Here is an 11,506-nt window from a genome sequence, read left to right as displayed (position 1 = left end):
GGTTTTATTTTTATATAGAAAGTCCATCCAAGAAATATCTTCATCATATCAAGAGTTACATTCTCTGGGAATTCAAGAAGATATAGATAATCTCAATGTCATTTGGACTTAAGTAGGTAGGAACCTTCAGTTGGTATAAAATTCCCATTTGCCTACAGAGACTTTATAATGATTATATGAAAAACCTCCAAATAATTTCAAGAAGTGAGTAGTTTTTCAAGAAATTTATATTCAAGATGCGAGTTTCCTCGAGTTTCTGACTTACTGCCAGAAAACAATAGAATTTAAAAAAGTCTATTTTTAGAGATTTTCAAAGTGCCATCTCTTGACTACAGGAAAATAAAAAGACTCAAGGACCATATACACGCTTTTTTTTACAAGAATAGTGTACTTTGGATGAGGGTCAAGTATTCTTAAGAAAGTGCCAAAATTGAGGGTGAAATATTCTTAACGTATTCTTACTATTTTAGACTTGGCTTTTTTACAAACATGAGAAATGATAAATTTGAGAATTTTGGACTTTAGAATGAACATTTAGGTTAAAATTTCATTTCTTCCTCAAAGCTTCAATATTATCTCTAACAAGGGAAGCAGTTTTTTCTGTTAACCAAATACAAAATGACTGTATTCTTATCAAATTCTGTGAAATTCCCCCTAGAGGGTATTCTTACGATTTGGCCAATTTTCACCCTGATATTCTTATAGATATTCTTATAAAAAAAGTGTGTAAGCTCTCTACAAGCCAAAAAATCTTAAAACATTACACACATTGTGTCAAACAGAGATTTGACATTAGAAAGCTAAGCAAGCATAAAATAATAGGGCATTGTAAAATTTTATTTCTAAAGCAGTTAATATACAATTTTAGCTTAAATTCTAAAAGAGATGAAGTTAAACTGAATAAAGTGCTTTGCAAATTAAAGCTAATTGTTAAAAAAAAACAAATGGATTGAAATGCTAACGAAGTAGATTCATAAAAATAATTATGAGAAAAAAAGCGAAGAATAAATAGAGTTTCAAAATAATAATTATCAAAATAAAAAATCATTTTCATCTATTCATAAAGCAGACACTGTGACTATTCTTGAGGTAAAATTATTTTTTTACTCTTTACTTCATTTTTAATTATATTTGTTTTAATCTAGTTTTCAAAAAAAAATTATTTTCAACTGAGGATTGTTTGAATAAGACATGAAACTGTCAGTATTCAAACAATAATTTTCACTACTTCAACTATGATACGCAGTATATTACAAATTATTCCAAAATTAAAGATTTTAAAAACTTGCTTTGTAGGGGTAATTAAGCACTTCATTTAGTAAAAGTGCCCAGTGTACGTAATACCATGTTTTAAAACGGTGTCCAGAATTAACTAACTATGCTACAAATAATTAATAAACATGCTAAATAGAGTACAAAAAGTAACTAAGAAAAAGTACAGTAGCATTATTTTATAGTGCGAGAAAGAAAAAAAATTAACTGCTACCAGTAGGGCTAGTAATTTTTCATTTATCTACAAATTACAAATATAAGAGTTTTCTACTAAAAGTATTTAAATGTATGATACATCTAGTAATTACCCAAGTTGTATGAAACGGTTATTCATCATTGATTTTTAAAATGAAGCTTCATACAAGGTCTGTTTGCTTTGTTAAAGTGGTGTGAATGTTTGTTCCTTTGATTGGTAAGATTGCTGAAGTGAAAAAAGCAAAAGATTCATTTGTTAACTTTTGCTTATACAGTAAATAGAACTATTTCAAGAGAGCTGTCAAGAGAGCTCCACGTGTGATTCCTGGATGTTTTGATGAAGGACATTGTGCTTGTTTAAAAAAAATAGACTATCAATAATGCAAGGAGTACAGTACAAAGATCTTAGGGATTAAGGAATATAAAACAGCACTTCTCTCCTATCAGACCAACGATGTAAAAATAATAGATAACCAACTACCTCTAGAAGGCACTTCTCCCAAGAGAACAACCATTGTTTTCCTATTGAAATGAGCACTCTATTAAAAAGCTCTGTGTGCAGTGCGTGTTATGCTTTTAGCTAGATTTTGACACACTTTTTGACATCCACTGAATTGATAGAAAATTGAATTGTTATTTACTGCAAATTTTGGAATTTTTTTCAAAAGATAAAGGTACCAATCTTTAGACAAATTGACTACGAATCGGCCTGATACCACTTTAATCTTCATCTGGATAAATAAACGCTCATAAAATGCTGTTATCTGAAAAATATGTGTGTGATTTGAAATGCGATATCTCACGTATGAAAAGTGCATGGAGGTTGCATGATACAAAATAAACAGATGAATGTTTATAGAACAATAATATCTAATTAAAAAAATTTTTCTGTGAGGCTGCCTATAGGAAAATACACTTTTTCTAACCCAAATTTTGGAAAAATATACATCACGTGATCGATTCTGTCCAATAGCAATAGAAGGTTGCAAATGAAGCAAGTTTTTATTTAATTGCACTTTTTACGATGCAAAATGTCATTAATATTTTTACAACCGTAACACGGATGTTTTTTTGAGAATCAAGGCAAGTTGGTTATCTATTATTTTTACATCGTTGATCAGACCCACCACTGTGGCTCAACATAGTGTCCTAGTGGGTTGGTTGACCCCCACCTTGAGATTTTGAAAAATTCTAGTAGCCTTTTAAATGCTCAACCTCCCTGGAATGTTCAAAAGACTATGCGCAATAAACAATAATTATCATTGGCAAAACCTTCATTCACCAAGAGGGTACTAACGATACTAACCGGTCCAAGTGTGTAGTTGATCGTCCACCTTTCTTGTTCAGCAATCAATCTCATACACCTTTCAGCCAGGCAAGCGATCGTGAATGAGGGGTTAGTACCCAGGGCACATGGGATGATGGAAGAGTCAACAACAAACAATCCATCATACGTGTCTTCTGTCTCACCTAGATAGAGATATGATTCATAAGGCTGTTTTAAATCAAGGGTGCCAAAGTGATTGTTCAAGTCTCTAAAATATAGGCTAAAATAATTAGTAAATAGTAACCAGACTAATATTACAGATTCTGAGTAGAAAATGCCAAGTTTATTTTTTCTCAGATTTTCATCATTCTGGAAGCAATAAGAATCTCTAGACCCAAAGATTCACACTTTTTTGACCTTTTTAAAAGAACAAAACACAGTTCTAGGCATGCCTTGCTCTCACTCATCAATAATATGACATATACTAACCAATAAAAACAGCACCCATATGGTTCACCACACCATCGATTCCTGTTTCACCCATTGGACATCCACCAATAGGATGTCTGGTGATGGCATCAGAATCTAACTGACCAGAAAATTTTGGTGTCAAACCCATATTACCACCTAAACTACCAATGGCTTCTTCTAAACCAGTTTTAGCACTGAAATAAAAACGTTGGTGGTGTTCATTGTTCCATTTGACGTAAACTTGTTTGGTTTGTTGGTCATAAGCAATTTCACCATCAGCTTCGTCAGACGTCATGCAGTAGATGCCAAAAGTGTTTTCAATCGCTCCTTGAGGTAAATTCTGAACAACGGAAAAAGAAAATTTTGCTGATGTGTTTTTGATAATTTACTGTAGTCAAGGTGAACAAACAGTATTAAGTTCTATTTTTTCGAATGTATTTTAAACATATTATACACACATACTCGACCAGGAAAGAGAAAGAACCATTTCTTTGAAAAAGCAGGCTTTCAACAAATAAAAACCCATTTATTTCAATAAATGAAAACCGATCAGCACATACCTTCATCATTCCATACCATTGAGGTCCATTTGGAAACGTCTCTGGCCTTCGCATGGCACCACAAGACATTGCAGAGCCAACCAGGTAAGGAGGTAGGAAGGCACTTGGTACCGTAACATCTTGCATCATGAATCCACCACGCTTTTTCCTTACGTCAATGAAGCTGGTCACAGCTGGACCTGGTGCTTGTGATGAGCCTTTAGGTAGTTTAGTCTTTTTGTACATTCCAGTTCGTAATCCAGTAGCATGAGAAGGTTCTTTGCCTCTGAAACTCACTCCTTTAAGAACAAAGATAAATAGTTTGAAAAATTTTCAATTTTCATAGCACAAATCTGATATAATTGTATTTTTAAAATTTGTGAGTGGCACACAATCTCAAAGATATCTTACGATGGTTTGTTTACAAAGTTTTGTCTTGCATGAGTCAAGGATAATTTTGAATACTGAATGAACAGTAATGTCAAAATTAAATATTTAAATTTTGCCACTCTAAGTCAACTTTATTTGCTTTCATTCTTGAAAGCTGCCATAAAAATTCATTAATTTCTTTTAAACAAGACAGAGGAGAAAGTTATAATACCAAACATTCCACCATTCCCATTGAACTTCTTTCCAAGTTGATTGGAAATATCAAACTCTGGAGTTTTTGACTGCGTCAAGATTTTAGTTGACCCAAGAGGACCAGCACAGATAAAAACAAAGTTTCCTTGGACAACTTTGTCAGTTTGATCCTTTGCACCAGTTCCGTGATATGATACTACCCAAGTGTATTCTTCATAGTTTTTGTGAACTTTTGTGACCTCGGTCTGTATAAAGAAATCAAAATCGTTATTGTTAATAAGCTAAGTACCTTAAAATTAAAGTTTTTCCAAAGAAAATTAACCATTTTTTTCCAAGTGAAGAAAATAAATCCACACATAATAAGTCAAAATTTTTTCCTATTCAATCGTGGCAGACAGGGGTTAAAATTTATTCCAACAAAAATATTCCTTGTTATTTAAATGATTTTAGCATACCATGGGGAAAAGCTCAGCACCATGATTCAAAGCATCTTGTATATAATTCATTGCTACAGTGTTTTTAGCACCAGTGTTACACCCTGCTAAACAATTACCACACCCATTACAAGCTGGCTGTGGTATACCAACATGATTGGTTGGCATGTCCGTAAAATTTATATTCAATGGTGTTCTATAGAAAGTCTCTTGTATATCTTCAACGTCTATCATGTTTATACTGTTTATAGCACTTCTCATTTGTGCCATTCTTTTCAATGGAGGGTAATCATCTGGATAAGGACACGGGCGTAACATTTCTTGGGCATAGCCCCGGTCTGTAGTTTTGAAAATTTCAAAGTCTTCACGAAATGCTTGTGGCCAACATGGATCGTAAAAAGTTTTTGATTTACAGTCTAGCGATACACCTTCGTCAGTCAGTGAACTTCCACCGACACCACAAGAAGTCATCACAGTCATATCTTTTGTTACGTTGAATTGATATAATGCACCAGGGTGACCTTTAAAAAGTTTTAGTAAAACAAAAAATAAACAATCTAGCAAGATCTGACTGTAAAGAAAGGGCAAGCTAGCAAAAAAGATATTGCGAATACCTTTTTTATCAAGAATAAGGCTTTCTTTAAAACTAATTTATGATTGTTATGGGACTATCATAAGTTGGAAGATATAACATTTTGGAAAAGTTCTTCCCATAACGCAATCATCACAAAATAATTAAATTTAGCAAAGACAAAAAAATAATCTTTCACAACTAAACTCCTGATTTTTTAAGTCTGATACATACCAATCATTTTGTGTTCTTCATATTTTGTTAGACACATCTCCCTAACAGCTTCCTCCATGGATTCTGGAAAGTCCCCTGGTAGCCATTCTCTACCTTTCTCCAAAATACAAACCTTTTGACCTGCTCTTGCTGCACGGCTTGCAACAACAGCTCCTCCATAGCCTGAACCAATGACAACTACGTCATATTTACTTTTGATCTGATTCAATGGTCTACCAGTTGGATTATACTGAAATAATTTGAAAGAGAAAAAGATTAATATACTGAAAATAACGAATTAAACATTTGTCTGTTAATCATTGAAAAACTTGAAAAATAATATAAAGGCCAGTTTTATGAATCATGAAAAAGTCTTCTAAACTAAACAATTTAGTGGTAAATTTCAAGATGATAACAAGTAAAAGATTTTAAAATCCACATTTTACACACATACCTTATATTGCATATAAGCCTTTTCACCACCACAGCAATTCCCCATAGTGAAATTTTATTCCTGATAGAAACTATCACCCTATGTACAATTTCATTGTTATATTTGTTGTGTTGTGTTTTCACTAAAAAATATATGAATCATGCTTAAAAACCAAAACACTAAAAGGTTTCTATTCTGAGTCAGAAGCCCATAGCTACATGTTTCTACACTAGAAACATAAAAATCAGAATTTCAATAAAAACAAGCAACATGCTGAATGGACCTACCTAATGATTAATATCAGATGAAAATAAGAAAAAAGTGACAATAATTGTACAAAAATTCAGAATGGAAAAATAAAGCTTGTGTGTTGAACTAGTGTATATATATAAGAATTGCTAAGCGATCCAGGCAAGTCACTCGATTCGCAAGTTGCAAGCAAAATATTTATAGGGTCACGCAATTTTAAAATGGATTCGTAACCCCGCGAAACCCCGACAACTGCTAGGGTCCAAGAAGACTTAAGAGATTTACTCAAACACTTCAGGCGTACAAACTTACAATGTTTACTTCTACGGATTTGAGGAAAATTATACAAATCTTTTTATGAATCGTTGGAAAATGAGCACTTTCAAATGAATGTGATTAATAGGTTAAAAATATTCCCCTAATCCATTATGCTCTTCTCTACTCTCTAAGAATAAAAGTTTCCCTTGCAGAGCGAGGCCATAGAGGCAACAAAATTAAACAAACTTGAGACATCACCCGGTTTATTGAGACAGGGATGTGAAATACAGAGAATTTCAAGACTAGAATTTAATGGAAATAAGTTGATTTATGCTATTTCAAAATTCAATAATCATAAGCAATTAGGAATATCGTTTAATCTGGTTTAATTGCATCATAAACTCTGAAAATTTTAACAACGTTCTAAAATCATATTAAAACTATTAGCGCTGTAAAATCCTGAGATGAAAATGATGAAAAACCAGATAAAAAGTAAAGATCTGAGATTCTGAAAGTATTCCTCTACGATTCTACTAAGCAAAATCTCTAAATTTTACTGGCTGTGTAATTTTTCAAAGTTGGGAAATCTAAAGGCTCTTAAAATCTTAAGTATGTTGGAGACAAATATGGCAAATCTTTTACCCTTGAGTTGCTGACAAACAGGAACAAACACTTCACATAAAAAAGTAAAAAAAATCTGTGACTTTTTTCTCGGCTGTAGGCTGTATTAATTGTAGCACAGAAATTTAAAACAGTTAAAGTGCATCATAAAAATAATGTCAAGTTTTGTCGATGTATTTTGACATTTTACAAGTCATTACCATTATCATTATCAACAATAAAATCCTTTAAAATACAATCACATGTCAATGTTCTATTTCTCTGACCACCAATGCGTACTCATAAACAACAAACAACAACCACAGAGTCCACATCATCGAGCGAGGGTCGGCCAAGCCAGAATTTAAAAAGCAACAACAAACAAACAGTTCTTCTTCCACTCAATAAGGGGAGGAATAAATTTTTCCAGGTTAGCCATATCCAAAGCAAAATATATTATCTTTTTCCCATTTCAAAACATATCAAGATCCTATCATCCAATCATCCAAGGAATGGTTCTCCCACCATCATAATACAGTTCATTTTTCAGCTTTGAACATCTTTTTGCAACGAAGCAACAACTCCGTTGAGGCTGCTGTCCTGTTGAGTTGATGAAACAATAAAAAATCCATCTTCTTTCTTTCTCATTCCACAGTTCAGCTGCTTTCTTCATTCCTTTTCAAGCACCGTCTCTTTTCAATTTCAAAACAACAATGATTTTATTTTTCAAAGACAGAGTCAACATTCGAATTCAGAGTCAACATTCGAATTCAGAGTCAACATTCGAATTCAGAGTCAACATTCGAAAGTCTTTGCCCGAGTCAATGCAACGAGTTCTTGAAAAACGAGTGTTTGAACGCTTCTTGAACGCTTCCAGCCCGCGCTGATTTTCCGATCTCTTCTTTCAATTTCCTAATTTAAACATTAGGGATGTAATCGAAACAGAAACTCAAGGCAAGATTATCTCCGTAACTATTTAGATCTGGTATACATCCTCTACACTAAAAACCAATTGTTCCAAATTTACGGAAGCGACGGATAGAAATGTATGAGAAAGTGCTGCCTGATGGATCAAAATGATGTTTTCGGTGCCGTAGAAAACGCACATCAATTTTTCCTTGGCGCTCCCCTGGTATATAGAATTTAAAGGTACATGCACACGATAGCAAAACTGCTTCGCTCATGTATATTCGCTTCGCAAAAATTTCCTTAAAAATCTGGCTCCGTCACATTTTAGGCATTGCCATTTTGTATCATTGTGCAAAAAATCAGAAAAAAATTATGAGTCAACATTGAGAAAAGCTATTTTTTCTTATTTGGTTAAAGGGAATTTCCCCAAAATACGAAAATGCATCTTTTATTTTAAGGCGAATAAGAATTTTCCAGGAAAAACCACTTCAGCCATTCTTTAGAGAATCTTGCCCTCTATCTTTGTACAAAAAATCAGAAAAAAGTAATGACAGGATTTTGCACAAAGTCCAAAAAACCCTATTTTTAGGTAGTTTTTGGCCCAAATTTGCCCAAATAAATTTTTTCTCAAAAATCGGGCTCCGTCACGTTCTGGGCATTGCCATTTTGCATCATTGTGCAAAAAATCAGAAAAAACTAATGAGCCAATCCTGAGAAAAGCTGGTAACAGACGGACGGACGAACAGACGGACGGACGGACACAGGTTAATTTATAGGACCTCCACCGGGGTACCCGGAGGTAGGTCCAAAAAGTAAAATAAATGGGAGTGAATAAAAAAGTTGAGAAATTTGTTATAAAAACACTAAGTAAATAATTGATTATGTCTTAGTAATATCTCACTTGATAATCCTTATAAAGCTGATAATTAAATCAACATCATATTGAAAGTTTACAACAACCGTCTGGAATAAAATTTTGAAATCAGAATATGACTTTTCTTGTTTGCTAAATCATGTATATATGACTAGTTTACAAGGTAATCAAGATTATTCTCACCCTGATCCGTCATCAAGTGTCACCATTTGGTTTGTATTTGACATCTCTTAAAAAATGTCATTTTTTGCTCAAAAAGAGAGAAGAGTCTGAGCTCCACACTGAAAGCCTACATTGAAAACACCACAGAGGAGAAAAAACTCAAGCCACATTCGCAATTAACCACAAATAAATTTTTACAACCTGATTTTAAATAATCAGCATAAAATTACTGGTTCCATCAATATATAAAAATCCCAGTTTTTGCGAAATTGATTATTTTGGATTCTGCTCCAAACTACAGCAAATCTTACAAATTGACGCAAGCAGTACATTATAATCACCCATTCAAAAAGACCTCTGCAGGTGTAAATTTTTACTTAAAACAAAAATGTATTCCAACAGCTTTAGAGGTATATAGCCTATTCCTACACATTATTTTTTATAACAGTGACTTCTTTGTTCTTAAATATTTCAAAAAACAATTCCATAGATCATTCTTTACTTGCTGATTAAAAAACTCCAGTATTAAAACTTAATTACTTACTTGCACTTACTGTGCATAGGTTTTATTGTACATTGTTCCCAGCCTGGGGGTGGATGCTTAATTTTTGTTGACCAAGCAGAACAATTATTTATCAGCTTGTTGACATTGAAATACTTTCCGTCTTCTTTTGCCAGCAATCTAATGCCAGCAAACCAACAAAGTCTACCTTAGTAAGTCTTCCAGTATAATGCTAAGCATACCTCCAAGCTGAAATGCAAAAACATTTGTGCAGCTTTTCTAAAGCTGACCTTTTTAGGGTTAATTTTAAAGCTGTTTGAGCTTTCTTAGACCAAAGATTTTCACCTTTCAGCACCAAATTACAAAAAAAACTTTCATTTATTCTTTGAGCCGAATCAATGTTCTGCTGACTTAAAAATTCAAAATTTTCATGAACCCAAAGAAAATCAACAAAACGAAGTATAACCATATAAATAAGAATAAAATTAAGACTGAAAATGAGATTTCCCTAAGCATATCGAGCCTCAACCTGATTTTCCAGTGTGCTTATAAAAATGAGTGAAGATGGAATACCAAGTCCCTCTCCAAACTGGGCCATTGGAATCCGAACATCAGAACGACTTGAAAAAATCCACTGAACCATTTGGGGTATCGAATAAGCTTGCTGCAGTCATCAACTGTGACTTCCCAGGTTGGGCTTTCATGAAACAAAATTTCCCTTACAGCTAAAGTAAAAACAAGACCACAACATCCTGCAACATTACAATAGGATACACTTATCTGTCAAAATTGGCAACAACTTTCTAAACTTATTCCTTTCAGACTTAACAATTGAGGTGATAACTAACATCAAAACAGCCTCCATGGCCTCCTCCACAGCCTCAACAAATGATGACGTTTATAATAGGGTCATCATCATCATCCTTCAATCTAGGTCCGAATGGACCTAGATTGGAAACAAACAATAACCCTCCCTCCACAGCTCTCAATCAGCCATTGTAGTACCCAGTGCCTCAATCTCTAGCCCTGTTTCCCGTTTCAAAATATCAAGAAATGTGCGCTTTCTCGAGCGCCTAGGGCCTGCAGGACACCAAGTAAGATTTCAGACACAATTTCGTTTTTCGCACGGAAACAGTAAGCTGAGAAAGAGAGCATCCTGCTGGTCAAGACAGAGGAAATTCTTGGGAGTCCATGATAGATCTCTTGAAGGGTTGGGTGGTTGCGCCAATCAAGATTCTGGACTCTTTTCAAAAGATTGGCTGTTATACCCATCAAGGCTCTTCAGCATGGTTTTTGTCATGGTCCTGCATGGTCCAAGTCTCCAAGCCATATAGAAGAATGGGCTCGACAAGGCTTCTAAAAGTTTGAAGTTTCCTAATTTTAAAATCGTTTTCAGAGCTGTTAAATATGAGAGCCAAGATATTTTACAATAATAGGGTGACCCTTTGTGCGTAGTAGGGTTGTTATTGAAGGGTGACAGACTTAGATGAGAGATGGCGTTGTGGTATAGTGAACATCAACCTTGATTCCTGTACAGGTGACCAATGTTCGATTCCCACTCACAACAGTTCACTTGGCAAGTAAACAAACCTTCGCCCGGGTCAACCCATGCCATTTGAGGAGAATTAGGAAGTCAGTTCAAGGCGCTGACAGGATGCTTACACAAAGCATCTATAGTTGCAAGAATGGGCTCCCAGAGCCTCTTGTAACTCAACCATAATAGATAGATGGATAGATGTAGATGCCCGGTCATTTTGAATGAAAACAAAAAAGTTAAAAAGGGCGCGTTATCAGTGCAAATTATCGTGACATGTTATGACAGAAAGTATGATTGATAAACTTGATGGAGTTATCGAAACGAATTCGTTGTCAAAGAGATTTAACAGTAAGTGAAAACACAGGCCAGATATCAACAGTCCCATGTTTTGACCAATCGTCCCAAGTTTGAGCAGTTGATGGTACCTACCGTTGTTTT

At 34.2% G+C, this 11,506-nt stretch overlaps 1 protein-coding gene across 1 annotated transcript; it reads right to left on the bottom strand.

Moving 5' to 3' along the window:
* Window positions 1–819: 819 nt before the first annotated feature.
* LOC136812564 (cholesterol oxidase-like) lies at window positions 820–6,131 on the bottom strand. The gene is made up of 8 exons (XM_067069092.1): window positions 5,999–6,131; window positions 5,566–5,794; window positions 4,782–5,281; window positions 4,346–4,571; window positions 3,766–4,043; window positions 3,224–3,545; window positions 2,774–2,937; window positions 820–1,693 (listed from the first exon to the last, which is right to left on the bottom strand). The coding sequence occupies exons 1-8, from the start codon at window positions 6,041–6,043 to the stop codon at window positions 1,652–1,654; spliced, it is 1,806 nt and encodes a 601-aa protein (XP_066925193.1). The 5' UTR covers window positions 6,044–6,131; the 3' UTR covers window positions 820–1,651.
* Between the last annotated feature and the right edge of the window lie 5,375 nt (window positions 6,132–11,506).

This window comes from Clytia hemisphaerica, unplaced genomic scaffold (assembly GCF_902728285.1).
Source record: "Clytia hemisphaerica strain Z4C2 unplaced genomic scaffold, Clytia hemisphaerica genome assembly, whole genome shotgun sequence".
In the NCBI taxonomy this organism is placed as follows: domain Eukaryota; kingdom Metazoa; phylum Cnidaria; class Hydrozoa; order Leptothecata; family Clytiidae; genus Clytia; species Clytia hemisphaerica.
Note: the sequence above shows the minus strand (reverse complement) of the source record. Positions and strands in the feature narration are given on the sequence as shown.

Coding starts and splice junctions, on each gene's coding strand:
- LOC136812564 (XM_067069092.1), bottom strand. CDS start 6,043: ATGGGGAATTGCTGTGGTGGTGAAAAGGCTTATATGCAATATAAG. Junction 5,282..5,565: donor TGAAGAACACAAAATGATTG/GTATGTATCAGA, acceptor AACTTTTTAAAG/GTCACCCTGGTGCATTATAT. Junction 2,938..3,223: donor TATGGGTGCTGTTTTTATTG/GTTAGTATATGT, acceptor ATCTCTATCTAG/GTGAGACAGAAGACACGTAT.